Genomic DNA, 15000 nt, shown 5'->3' on the forward strand with positions numbered 1-15000 from the left:
ATACATACATACATACATACATACGCACACACACACACACACACACACACACACACACACACACACACACACACACACACGCACACACAAACCGTGATGGAATCGTGTTCATTATCCGGTCACCTCAACAAACTATATCCTCCTCCTCTTCTTCCTCCTCCTCTTTCTCCTCTTCTTTCTCTTCTACTGCGTATTATGTTACGGTACCATTTTCTACTTTAATTAACCCACATCCTCTACACACTATTGTCTCTTTCCCTCTTTCTCCTAGTCCTCCCTCTCCTCTTCCTTCTCCTCAGTAAGCGCTTCCATCATCTCAAGTGATGCTCTCCTTTTCTCTCCCCCCTTCAGCTATTCTGTCCACTCCTTTCCTCCCTTTTTTTTCCATCCTCCCCACTCACACTATATCCCAGATGTCTTCCCTTCTAGCCACTTCTTCCTCTTTCCCCTCTGATCTTCCCAAAACAAGTGCCAAATGCTCCCTTGTGGTAAGAGATGATAATGATGATTATAATGAAGGTGATGTGTGAAGGAGGAGGATGTAGTGTGTGTGTGTGTGTGTGTGTGTGTGTGTGTGTGTGTGTGTGTGTGTGTGTGTGTGTGTGTGTGTGTGTGTGTAATGCGTGTGACGGTACCACATATAATTTTCTAAAAACATCCACAATGACTTGTAATGTTTTATGTTCCCTGTTTACTAAAAGGTGGTGATGGAGCGGGTGTTGCTGATGGTGGTGGTAGTGGTCTCTTCATTAGAATGTGGTAAATAGTATATAGTACAGCATGTAGACCATATTTTTTAAGTGCTCTGCGTCCCCATCACATTAAAAAATAGCTAAAGATACACTGGTTTTTAGGGTATTTCTATGGGCTTACTAATAAATCAGCAAGATCTTTGCATTATCTATTGAAGAAACACTTGAAAACACCTTTGAAAATAAGCGTGAGAGAAAAGTGTTTCAGAATACGGGTATACGTGAAGTAGTAATAATGGTGATTGTGATTATTGTGATGGTGTTCAGGGTAGTTGCGTTAGGTTACTGTATCACGTGGTTCTACATAGTGATAGTGACTGTGGTGTAACTACGACGGCAGTGATCATCGTCGGTACTCGTTGGCAGAAAAAGAGGAAAAATATCTCTTATTCACAGTAACATCTATGGCAGAAACGTTACCACATGTCTTATGTACCGTGATGGATTGTGAGGGAATTTTTACAACACAACTAAAGAAATTAACAGCAATAAGAAGGCGAAAAGGACGATGTTGTCTACTGCTGCTAATAATTTCGGTGAGAGGAATGACAAGATACTGTACACTTGTGACAGTGAAGGCACAGGTCAGGGCAATGAGGTGGTGAGAGTAATAGTGGTAATGCCTGATGAAGGCAGGGAATAATACAAATAGCTACGTGCGAAACGAGTCATTAGGATGGTGGTGGACGTGTTGGAGGGGATGGATGGTGTGAGTTATATATTTCGATGGTTTGGTGAGTCGTGGTAGTAGTGGATGGTGGAGAGCGGTGCGAATAATTGTTGTTAAGTTATGATAGGTGGTGGTGGTGGAGGAGAGGAGGCGCAGAGTAACACTAGGGTGCCAGCGGCGAGGAGTAGGGAGGGTGCAGGCAGGCTGATGAAACCACTTGTATCCCTTGGGTGGGGGAGGAGGAACACCTGCATCGCGGTTGGGTGGACGGGGGACAAGCCAGGTGGAGGCCATGACAACATGACTATAAATGGATTCTAAGAATAGTGTGAGGAAGCTGTGTGTGTGTGTGTGTGTGTGTTGTATTGTACCTTGAGGGCGTTTCCTATGTAATTTCAGGAAGAGTCAACAAAAACGCTAAGGATTGGATAATGAGAGAGGAGAGGGTTGTGAAGACTGGGAGAAATGATGAGGACTGGGAGAGGATGTTGAGAGCTGGGAAATTATGAGAATTAAAGGATGGTGGACTGAGTAAAGTGATAAAGGGTGGGATAAGATACTGAGGAAAAGGTTGAATTATTAGTGAATGGTATGATGCCAGGGAGAGATAAATAAAAAAAAAATTAAGATCTTAAGAATATTTCGGAAATGTTGTGAGGTTTAAGAGAGTGATGAGATAACAAAAATAATGGTGAATAAGTGTTGGGAAAGACGCTCCCATCACAAAGTATTTATAGGATGGAAGAATATGAGACCGATTCGCTGAAAATCATATGATGTTTATAGAGACGTGAACTGAATACTTAGATTTGTTTCTTTAATCATACGTCCACTTGTCCTTCCAGTGTCACAGACAAACATTGCCTTCTCGTTTCACTCATTTCAGCAAGTAAGAATCAGGGCAATGCGTACCGATATACATAAACCTAAACCAAACAGAAAGGATGACATAAATCTGCTCTGAATGGACGTGTATACACACGCCATACAATGGACGTAGTCACTGCCAGAAATGACAATGATAACAAAAAAAGAAGTTCCTCTAATTGCCTCCCTTGCCCCATTGTCTACTCACCGATGACTGTGTAGCCACGATCAGCATATTGCGTCCATAACGGCGCATCCAACATCGGACTGCTAGAAGGGTCACTGCCTCCAAAGGCCTCCAACTCCTGTAGGACCTCTGGTGGTGGCTCGGGATCTGTCGGGACGCTGCTGTTACACCTCCAGTACTTTTTTTTACACGGCATGCTCTTTCTATATTCTGAAAATGCCGTGTCATTATTTTCTAAATGAGCAGTAGCCCAGCTTGTGTCGTTAAGTATTGGGCGGGTGTGTGCCAAGCTTCGGGGCCACGGCCTGTCCTGTGGTGACTCCCGGGTCGGATACTCTGGACCCACAACTGCCAGATGAGAGTCGTACTGGTAATCGTAATGATCCAGCACGTAGAAGAAACAGAGGAACAGCAGAAGAAAGCCCCCTACGAGGCTACAGAGACGGCGTGGCAGGAGCATACCGCTACCGCCCCAGCTGGCAAGAGAGGAGTCACGCAGGGCAGCGAGGCGGGGCTGCCTGCTTGCGCCTCACCATCACCATGGCACCAGGTAATTCATCCACGGAGGCATCAGAACTACCTCCCCGCGAGACTCACCAATCTGTATGGACAAAAACAGGATCCTTAATATAGAGGCAGGATCGCCACAAATCAGTGTCTATTTTTTCTTTACTGGGTACCAAATACTAAACAGTGACATTTGGGGTTTCGTGTGAGAATATCTGAAACCATTATTACCACTAAAAAGAATATCTAAGTCTTTTAGATAAGACTCTCAAGAATTCTAGAAATTATAAAAGCATAGAAAAATATTGAAAAATACCACGCTGTGTAATACCTCTCCCACTCTCACGTTAGGTTTTCATTAACAACTGCCACGTTATTAGCTAGTCAATATCACTTCTTGAAAGTAAGAAAGATGTATATTACCACTCTCCATCCACAACTAAATGCCATGGCACAAACTGGAGCATTCCGCACTGTAGATTTCTAAAATTTCCTTAATTTTCTGTTAAAATAATTCAGACCCTTCTGATGTTTACGGCGGCCAACAGACAAAAGGAATCAAAATTGAAACGCAGCTTCAAAAATACATATTACAAAGAAAAAACATTTGTCACCAGAATCACCATAAAAATTGTGTATTGCCAATAAACATAAATCTGGAAGGCAACGAAACAGTCGTAAATATTGACTCCCCCTCCAGACACACACACACATACACACACACACACACACACACACACACACACACACACACACACACACACACACACACACACACACACACACACACACACACACACACATACTGAGAAAGCCTGTCAAAGGGGAGCATTGCTTTTCGACCTTTCTTTGACGTTTCATTACTATCCCTGGAGGCAAAAGTCATTTCATAAATTTTTTATTTATTTTTTTCATTATCGTATATGTGTGTGCTTTAACCTTATTTCACAACACTAAACATTTACTGAAAATATTGAAACCCAATGCCATAAGTTAATTACAGGAGACTAACACTCGATAGTAACACATCTGGTGGTAAAGACGAACGCAGAGTGGTGTCACTAAATCAGTTAGAACTAAAAAAAAAAAAAAAAAAATGAGAGGAAATATCAGTAGGAACAATACTGCAGCAGACTGAGAGAGACATATTTCAATGAACACTGGAAAATTGGGAAGAAAAATATCTGCGTATACAGAACTACTCTCTTCCACACTGCACTGCTGCTTCACAGACAAATGATGACAGCCAAAGACTACTCTTTCCTTCTCTTTTTCTTTAAACTGCATCATTTTTTCTGTTCTTCCTCTTCTGATACTATAATTGCTATGATGCATATTACTAGTATAGTAAAATCAAACAGCTTAACAAGATTCTGTTATTGTTTAAAATCCTTCTCAATTCTTCTCATTGTGCTTCTTAGAACACGAGACGTCCTTCCAACAAGGGTGAACGACGCCATTACAAGGCACTACCAGCATCCGGCAGTGGGAGAATTGACTGACACGATACACAATATCGGACTATTGAAGGGCACTTAAGAAAAATTGAGATCAGGTTTACTAAGGAACAACTCTGAATAGTTTTGATATAAAGGAAATGGGTACTTAAGTTTCATGGAAGAGAAGAAGAGAAATTACATTATCTAAATGTTTATGCTAGGGGATTGTGAAATTTTTTTTTTTTATGCTAAGGTTCTATCTGTTGTATGTGAAGATATTTCCGCTTTTTTCCTGCTGGGAAGAATTTCTTCCCAATGAAGATACGAAATGTTCTGTAAGATGATAAGATCATAAGTAGAGGAGAAGGCAGGACACTGAGTCTACACAAAACTATAGAATATGAGGTAATTGAATAATGAAAGACATTTTTGTTATGCAGGAGGGAAGCCAGCCAAGGGCAACAAAATATAAAAGAAATGGTCCATTTGAGTGTTGGTTCCCTTAAAGTGTACTGCAGCATTAGCCAAGTTAAGGAGTAAATGTTTTGAAACCTCCCTCTTAAAAGAAGTCAATTCATAGGAAGATGGAAATACAAAAGCAGGCAGGGAGTTCCAGAGTTTACCAGAGAAAGATATGAATGATTGAGAGTACTGGTTAACTCTTGCATTAGAGAGTTTAACAAAATAGAGGTGAGAGAAGAAAGCCTTGTGCAGTGAGGCCGCAGGAGGAGGAGAGACATGCAGTTAGCAAGATCAGTTCAACAGTTAGCATGAAAATAGCAACAGAAGATAGAAAGAGATGCAGCATTTCATCGGTGAGAAAGAGGCTGAAAACAGTCAGTCAGAGGAGAGGAGTTGATGAACCAAAAAGCTTTTGGTTCCACACTATTCAATAAAGCTGTGTGAGTGGAACCTTTCCCAAAACATAAGAAAAGTACTCCATACAGGGACGAATGAGGCCCTTGTACAAAGTTAGCAGTTGGAGATGCAAGAAAAACTGACGGAGACGCCTCAGAACGCCTAACTTCATAGAAGCTGTTTTAGCAAGAGATGAGATATGAAGTTTCCAGTTAAGGTAAAGTAAAGGACAGACAAAGGATATTCAGTGTAGAAGAGGCAGAAGACAGTCGAGTGTCATTGAAGAAGACGAGATAGTTGTCTAGAAGGTTGTGTTGAGTTAATAAATGGAAGAACTGAGTTTTTGAGGCATTGAAAGCTACTAAGAAACATCAGAACTCAGGCGTTCTGTGGCGTCCCTGCGTGATCTGTTGACTTCCTGAAGGGTTGGTCGTCACTGAGAGGACGTGGAAAGATGTAGGGTGATATCAACAGCGTAGGAGTGGAATGGGCAAGAAGTTTGGTTAAGAAGATCATTAACGAATAATAGAAAGGGAGTGGGTGACAGGACAGAACCCTGAGGAACACTACTATTAATAGATTTAGAAGAAGAACGGTGGCTGTCTACCACGGCTGCAATAGAACGGCCGGAAAGGAATCTTGAGATAAAGTTGTACAGAGAGAAGGATAGAAACCGTAGGAGGGCAGTTTGGAAATCAAAGCTTTGTTTCAGACTACATCTAAAGCTTCTGATATGTCTAACGCGACAGCAAAAGTTTGACCGAAATCTCTATAAGAGGATGACCAAGACCCAGTAAGGAAAGCCAGAAGATCACCAGTAGAGCGACCTTGACGGAAGATATACTGGCGATCAGATAGAAGACTGTGAAGTGACAGATGTTTAATAATCTTTCTATTAAGGATAGATTCAAAAACATTAGACAAGCAAGAGATTAAAGCTATAGGACTGTAGTTTGAGAGATTAGAGCGGTCACCCTTTTTAGGAATAGGCTGAATGTAGGCAAACTTCCAGCAAAAAGGAAAAGTAGTAGTCGATAGGCATAGTTGAAAGACTTTGGACAGACAAAATGCAAGCACAGAAGTACAGTTTTTGAGAACAAAAAGAGGGATCCCATCATGTTCATAAGCCTTCCGAGGGCTTAGGCCAGCGAGGGCATGGAAAACATGTTGTTTTCTTTTACATGTTGTTGGTACCGCACACGGGTTTTACATGCTTGGTTGACGGTACCCTTGGTGGGCATGTTGTTCTAGATCATGACACCTTTCCCCCATAAGGTTTCTGAATGGTCAATTACGAAGTTGGGCGTATTTTGGGCGTGTAAGAGAGAGAGAGAGAGAGAGAGAGAGAGAGAGAGAGAGAGAGAGAGAGAGAGAAAGTTGCTGAGCAGTCTAGCAGACCCGACCTAGGTGGCAGTGAGGATGGGTGTACACCATATAAATGTAAGTGGAACTTATAAGTTGCCATGGAATTTTTTAGATAAATTAGAATGGAGGAGGAATAATGATAGAATGTTCAGGTATCATTTTAGTATATGTGAAAATGAATTGTGTGTGTACTTTGGATCAATATGACGTTGATATGTACATTGTTTATTATGAGTAAAAATATCGTGTGTAACATCTCCATACTTATGTTGCATATGGTATGACTTGATGAGTAAGTTACAAAACACAGTTGCGTGTTTGAATATTGTAAGGACGTTGTATGGATATAGTGTGCTACGTTGAATGATAATTTTGACACTTAAAAGAAGAGAAGAAGTTGAACTAATATATATGAGATCCATGGGTGGATAGCTTACATTAGTTAGATATTGTCAATTGCATCGTGACACATAGATGATGAGAGAAAGTTTGAATAATGAGACAATTATGTTCTGGTGAGTTATGTTGTTGTATTCATATAAAAGTTTGGAGTGATTCTTATGTATGGATATAAGAGGAAATTGTAATGATTGTAGATGGAAAAAGCAACGGAAGGAACTGTGATTGTGATTTGCCAGCGCCGTATCGAACATCTTATGTATAGGTATTATTTTTGTAAAGTAAATGTAGAGAATCTTTGAGTATTTAACACCAGTACCCAGAGAAATTGTACAACGTCGTGCAACAACTCGGATTACGACAAGGACATCCATTTCATAATCACGAATAAACCCCATTTTTCTCCCTTTCTTTTTCAGGACTGTAGTCTGAGCTAATAACTTAAGAGATACAGGATGTGTCAATGGCAGCAAAAAAAGCATCGATGACATTATGATTTAAGACGAATGAGATGGAAAGAAAAATAGTATACTGTGATTTGGTATTAATCTATTCTTTTTCTATCCATTGTTTTCATTTTTTTGGGGGAGCAAGTGGTGAAAATAGTTCTGTCATGATGTACAACAGGAAGTTGATAGGAATGAGCACCAGCAAAGCTAGTTTTCGATATCTTCCAAATTCAATATCTGACATAGGTATCTGCTTGACATACACTTTCTCATTAATATCTTTCTCCTTCGTTAATACCCAATAAGAGAGGACCCAAACCCAAGTTACAGTTACCAGATTCACCAGATTTCGTAATATTTCACAGAAAAGTTAGTCTATTGCATATTGTATATTTTTAGATATTCTAGTATAACATACCGAGATATTAAAATATCTAAAATATTTCTAAGCATACAAGCTCTAAAAGTATAATGTAGCTAATTTATATACAAGCGTTATATATATTTTTTTATATATCATCTCTATTCTTGGACAAAAATATCTTCGATCCCCAATGCATAACTCAAAGTCATTATGATATTTTCTTCTAGGCTAAGAAATAGACTACTGGAAACTATGAACGTATGAAACCCCAATAAATTCGTTTATTTTCATAATTTAGAAATCATGCTCTGATAGTGAGATTTTCTATTGCCAACCAAACAGTTCTTCTGTATAGACGTTTTCGGCATCATAAAGGTCTAACGATGTTAACTAATGAACAGTGCCCATCTCGACGAGTTCTTTCTAGTCTAAAGGCATACCATGTTCAGGGTATGGCAAGACAGCTTAAGAACACGGTGATGAAACCATTACAGCATCCTTGAGCTATTTAGGTTTCTGCCGTATTTTTTCTTTTTCTCTCATAAAGAAAAATGAACAAAAATTGCTCTGGCTTTTCCTTGTGATGCATTAACCTCTGCAAAGGCGAGTGAAATGTGAGTTAAAATTTTATACTGTATTAAGTCTCTAAAACTGAAAGAGCCACTGGTACACCAGGAGACTATGATTATTTTGTTCCGTATAATGATGTTAGTCGTATAAACTCAAACTCAAATCAGTATAAAGAAATACTATAGTAAAATAACAACGGAAAAATACTATAAGGAGTAAAGGTACGGTAAATCAATAGATACATCGTAATAGACGGCTATTCTGTGCCGATGTAGACGATACTGACCATCTCCTGTATTAAACCAGCTGGTCAACACTGGAAACTCGACATTTTGAGTCCTCTCTTATTATCACTCTAAATCTTCAGCTCATTTCTTACTAAAATAGCTATACAGTTAGGTTTTCTGTATCGTCTCGCCCAACTCTCTCTCTCTCTCTCTCTCTCTCTCTCTCTCTCTCTCTCTCTCTCTCTCTCTCTTACAAGTTTACGCATTAGTCCTACTCATCCTTGTATGATATACAGGTAACATGTAATGGATGGCTTCACTCGTACAGTCTTATCAAACAGAAAGATTTTTAAGCATTTGTCACTTCACAACCTTCCATCTAGTCGTCAGTACCGGATCCGTCGAGGTCTCTCTACTGACTACTGACGTGAACTGCTTCAAGAGGTAGGTTTCACGACTTACGTTCTGTCATTTGCCTTTTCTATTCGGCTGTCTACTGACTTTTCTTTCTGAGTCTAGGCCATCCTCTTTATGGATTTTAGTGAAATTTTCGTTGTTGATGTTGAACACCTCGAGGAGGGGTTCAACTCATACCGCTTTTTTAGACACGATGAATTTGTTTAAAAGCCTTCCGTTTTATCAACTCCTCGCCTCTGCCTGACTCCCTTCAGTCTCTTTCTCATTGTAACAATGTTGCATTTCTTATCATCTTCTATCACTATCTTCATGTTAACTACTCTTCTGATTTTGTTAATGCATACCTCTCCTCCTGCGACTTGCTACACAAGACTTCTTCTTTGTCTCACCCCTGTTCTGTGCACCTCTCTAATACAAGAGTTAATCAGTATTCACAAGCTTTCGCCTCTTTCTCTGGAAAACTCTGCAATTCCTTGCCTGTTTCTGTATTCCCTTCTTCCTATGACTTGAACTCTTTCAAGGTTTCATGACACTAACTTTCCCTCATTTGACTTTTCTATTCGACAGTCTTTGAAACTCACACTTAAGCCGGTATTGCCTAGTGTTAGTGTTAGTGTTAGTGTTAGTGTTAGTGTTAGTGTTTCCTCTTGAACCATTCAAAAGTTCTAATAAGACATATCAATGAAGAAGGACACGCCAGAACACAGATGAAGTTTTAGCGTCCTTGTTCTCCTTGTGTATGCTTCCGTGAAATAATGTTTTGTCAAAGTAGGCCCGGTGAATAAAGGAGTCTCATTGCGATATTAACCGAAAAATAATATTTTTTTTCCTTCCTTTACCTTCTTCCTGCTGTGGCCTGGTGTCAAAAGAAACATCAGCTTTGTCATCACAAGTCATTCACTGTAACTTGCACCCACACACGGTAATGAAAAAAGGAGGCTCAATTTCCAACACGTTTGCAGTCATGTTTCCCATTGCGATACACATACACACACACACACACACACACACACACACACACACACACACACACACACATAGGCCCGGTAGCTCAGTGGTTAGAGCGGTGGTTTCACAAGCCAGAGGACCGGGGTTCGATTCCCCGGCCGGGTGCAGATATTTGGGTGTGTCTCCTTTCACGTGTAGCCCCTGTTCACCTAGCAGTGAGTAGGTACGGGATGTAAATCGAGGAGTTGTAACCTTGTTGTACCGGTGTGTGGTGTGTGCCTGGTCTCAGGCCTATCCGAAGATCGGAAATAATGAGCTCTGAGCTCGTGCCGTAGGGTAACGTCTGGTTGTCTCGTCAGAGAGTGCAGCAGATCAAACAGTGAAACAAACACACACACACACACACATACTGTCAACATCAACCATAAACATCAACAACCACCACTACCAACATCACTATACCACCACTACCACCACTTTCATTCCTCAACTCCTTTTGTCTTTTCAGTCTCCTCGTTCTCCCCTTCCTCTGCTGTCTCCCTGCCCCTCCTCGCATTTCCTGCGTTCCCATTACTTCATCGTTTCAATTACCCGACGCTCCCACCTCCCCTCATTGTCCCCAGAAAGGTAAAGGTGCTTTGTCAATTGTTTCCCAGAACCTCCCCCGGTTCGGAGCCAAGGCGACCCCACTGTTGTGTTGGCCAGCGCTTGAAGACCAAAATTTTTGTTTCTTTGTTGTTCGGTACATTAGTATTCAAAGCATATCTTCTTTTTATTTATGCTTGTACGTGTTTCTTAATAATTCTTATCATTATTTCTTTCTATATAATTGAATAGAGAATCTATTCCCATTTATTCTCTCTCTCTCTCTCTCTCTCTCTCTCTCTCTCTCTCTCTCTCTCTCTCTCTCTCTCTCTCTCTCTCTCTCTCTCTTTCTCTCTCTCTGTAGAGAGTTTGGCTGTTTGTCTCACAACCAAGATAACAAGCTTTGTCCTTCCATCTGAAGCTTTTATTCACATGCTATCGAATTTGTTTTCACATGTCCCGCGAATCTCTGTAGCTTTATCCACACTCAGGTACAAGCAAATAACAAATAATCCTCTCTTCACCTGCAGTGTGTGTGTGTGTGTGTGTGTGTGTGTGTGTGTGTGTGTGTGTGTGTGTGTGTGTGTGTGTGTGTGTGTGTGTATTTACCTAGTTGTATTTACCTAATTGTAGTTTTACAGGGCCTGAGCTTTATGCTCGTGTGGCCCCGTCTCCATATCTACACTTATCTAATTTTTCTTTAAAATTATGCACACTCATTGCTGCCATCACTTCCTCACTCAAACTGTTCCAAGTCTCAACACATCTTTGCGGGAAACTATATTTTTTAACATCTCTCAGACATCTTCCCTTCCTCAGTTTCTTACTATGCGATCTTGTGCTTCTAATGTCATATTCTTCTCTCAGGATTAGTTTCTCATTATCCACTTGATCCATTCCGTTAATCAATTTATAAACTTGTATCAGATCCCCTCTCTCTCTTCTCTGTTCCAGGGTTGGTAGATCCATAGCTTTTAGTCTCTCCTCATATGTCATCCCTTTAAATTCTGGAACCATTCTTGTAGCCATTTTTTGTAGTCTCTCCAATTTCTTATGTGTTTCTTTTATGGGGGTCCACACAACTCCTGCATATTCCAATCTAGGTCTTATTTTAGTACTTATCAATTTCTTCATCATTTCTTTGTCCATATAGTGAAATGCTAATCCAATATTCCTTAGCAAATTATGTCTCTCTGAAAATTCTATCAATATGGCTTACCGGTTGATTGTTTTCTTCCATTGTCACTCCCAAGTCCTTTTCCTTTTTTACTTTTTCTAGTTCTACTCCATCTCCCATCTTATAGATTCCCACTGGTCGTCTTTCACTTTTTCCCATTTCCATGACATGGCTTTTGTCCACATTGAATTCCATCTCCCATTTTTTACTCCATTTCCAGATCTTGTTTAAGTCTTCCTGCAGTATTTCACAATCCTCTTTTTGTTTAATGACTCTGCACAGTTTCGCATCGTCCGCAAACAGATTTATGTAGCTGTTCATTCAACTCTGGCATGTCGTTTATATATATGAGAAAAAGTATTGGCGCCAATACTGACCCCTGTGGCACTCCGCTGTCTACTGTTCTCCACTTGGACTTCATATCTTTAACTATCGTCCTTATTTCTCTCCCCTCAAGTAATTTTCATCCATCTCAATGTGCTTCCTTTTAAGCCACCCTTCTCCTCTAACTTCCATAGTAATCTTTCATGTGGCACTTTATCAAACGCCTTTTTTAAATCTAAATAAATACAGTCAATCCATCCCTCTCTCTCTTGTACTTTATCAACTATTCTAGAGTAGAAACTCAATAAATTTGTTACACATGACCGACCTTTTCTAAAACCAAATTGGCTATTTGATAATAATTTGTTGTCTTCAAGAAACTCAATCCATTGTTTCTTTATTACTCTTTCACACATCTTGCATATTACACTAGTTAGTGATACCGGTCTGTAATTTAAAGGTTCTTCCTTCCTTCCGCTCTTATATATGGGAACCACCTCAGCTCTTTTCCATTCTACTGGTACTGTTCCATTTTCTATTGAGCATTTTATGATGTTGTATATAGGACTTGCTAGTTCTTCCCTACATTCTTTCAGTATTCTGCCTGAGACTTCATCCGGTCCCATTGCCTTTTCCTCATCTAATTCCGTCATCAACTTTTTATTTCAAGCTTGGTTACTTTAATCTCTTTCATATGGACAGTCTCTCTATTACCCTGTGGTCTTTCAAATTTGGATTCCTTAGTAAAGACCCTGAAATTTACTATTTAACAGTTCTGCCATACTTTTGGGTCTTCCACCATTCCGTTCTCTCCTTTTAACCTTTCTATTGTTTCTTTTTGTCTTATTTTTCCATTTATGAATCTGTAGAACAATTTTGGTTGTTCCTTACATTTTTCGACAATGTCCTTTTCATAGTTCCTTTCTTCTTCCTTTCTCACCTTAGCATATTCATTTCTTGCTGTTTTGAAGTTTTCCTTATTTTCTGGATTTCTGTTTCTCCTCCACCTTTTCCATGCTCCATCGCTTTTCTCCTTTGCACTAGCACACTTTGCATTAAACCGATCTTTCTTTCCTTCTTCTTTAGGTCTATATTTTGAGACATATTCCCTGACTCTTGTTTTGTATATTTCCAAAAATAAGTTGAATTTTCCATCTCCTCCCAGTTTATGTTTTTAAAATAGCTCTTGAGATTCTCAATATCAGCCTTTCTGTAATCTAATGTATGATTCGTCTCTATCTTCCTTTCCCTCTTTTATATCCATTTCTGATATTACATGGTCACTCTTTCCCAATTGGCACTTATATCTTATATCATCGTTCATTTCTATATCCCTTGTAAAAACTAGGTCCAATCTCGCCGGCTCATCGTTTCCTCTGAATCTTGTGTTTTCCTTTACTCTTTGGACCATCAAATTATCTATCATTAGGTTCAGGAATCTATCTCCCCAGGCTTCTTCCCCCATACCACTTTCATAATTTTCCCAGTCCACCTCCTTACAGTTGAAATCTCCTACTAATATCACTTTTCTCCTTTCTTTAATGATTCTTGTAACTCCTTATTGTGTCATTTATCACGTCTTTATATTCTTGATTAGTCCATGAATTTGTTTTTGGTGGCACATATGTTCCAATGATTGTTAACTCCTTTTTATTAATATGTATCTTAACATACAGTATTTCTGATTTTCCTTCCCCAAACTCCACTTGATTTACCACCATCTCCTTCCTTAACATCATCATGACTCCTCCTCCTTTACCCACTCTGTCTCTCCTCCATATATTATACCTTTTATCTATGTCTATTTTTATTGCCTCATTTAACTTTGTTTCCACCAGGCATACAATATCTGGTTCTTCTTTCTTTATGTAATCTCTTAATTCTAATTTACTTGATAAAACCCCATCTATGTTTGTATACATCATTTTTAATCTCTTGTTCTTATCATTTTTAGTTAAACTTGCTCCATTTTTTTTTTCTTCCTTCTCTTTTATATACCATTTCCTTATCCTGTCTCCTATAATTCTCCAAAAAATGCCTTCTTCTCCTCCTCTGACCTTTCATTATTTTTTTCTCTTGCTTCTGCCACCAGTTCGTTGTGTCTCTTCCTTTCCTCTTCGTTTCTATTTTTCTTTATATATATATATATATATATATATATATATATATATATATATATATATATATATATATATATATATATATATATATATATATATATATATATATATCTTTGCAACCTTCTGTTTCTCTGAGTTTTGATTTTCTATATAGTATTTCTTATGTTGCTGCTTGTGATTTTAGTAGTATCTTAATTGGTCTCAATGTTCCTTCTTGATATGGTCCCATTCTATGGATTTCTTCTACTTCCTCTTCTAAGTTCTGTCTATCCTCGTCATTTAGATGTTTTAGTAGATCTTTTACTGATTTCATTTCTTGTTTTTCCCTTCTTGGTCTATATTTAACATTCTTTTCTTTCAGCCCAAAAATAATTACACTCTTTTTTTCTGCAATTTCTCTAACCAAATTTTCTTTTTTCTTCAGGACTCCTATCATTTTGTTTGTCATATTTTCATCTCTTTCTTTTAACTGTTCTTGAAATACTTCCTGAAATGATTCCTTGTCTTTCTTATCTTGGATTCTCCATGCCTGTACTTCTTGTTTTAATCACGTCTTGTTCTCTTTCCTCTTCTTTGTTAACTAGATCTTTCAGCTTCTCTTTTTCTTTCTCGGCTTTACCGAGTCCTTCTTCCATCAATTTCTTGTAGTTAGCTACTTCCTTTTTTAATTCTTCATTTTCTGTTCTTAGCCTAGTTTCGCTTTCTTCCACTCTTTTTATCCGTTCTTTCAATTTCTTCCTGTTCTTCATTCTTTTTCATTCCCATTTGTCCATTC

At 39.0% G+C, this 15000-nt stretch overlaps 1 protein-coding gene across 4 annotated transcripts in view; it reads right to left on the reverse strand.

Moving 5' to 3' along the window:
* LOC123504055 (heparan sulfate glucosamine 3-O-sulfotransferase 6-like) overlaps nucleotides 1–15000 on the reverse strand; it is a 133214-nt gene that overhangs the window by 60545 nt on the left and 57669 nt on the right. For all 4 annotated transcript variants that reach the window (XM_045254313.1, XM_045254314.1, XM_045254315.1 and 1 more), the window contains one exon: nucleotides 2498–3077. In XM_045254313.1, coding sequence (XP_045110248.1) covers nucleotides 2498–2936 — 439 coding nt within the window. In that variant the 5' untranslated portion in view covers nucleotides 2937–3077. The remainder of the gene's footprint in view (nucleotides 1–2497; nucleotides 3078–15000) is intronic.

Source organism: Portunus trituberculatus, chromosome 15, assembly GCF_017591435.1.
Source record: "Portunus trituberculatus isolate SZX2019 chromosome 15, ASM1759143v1, whole genome shotgun sequence".
Taxonomy (NCBI): Eukaryota; Metazoa; Arthropoda; class Malacostraca; order Decapoda; family Portunidae; genus Portunus; species Portunus trituberculatus.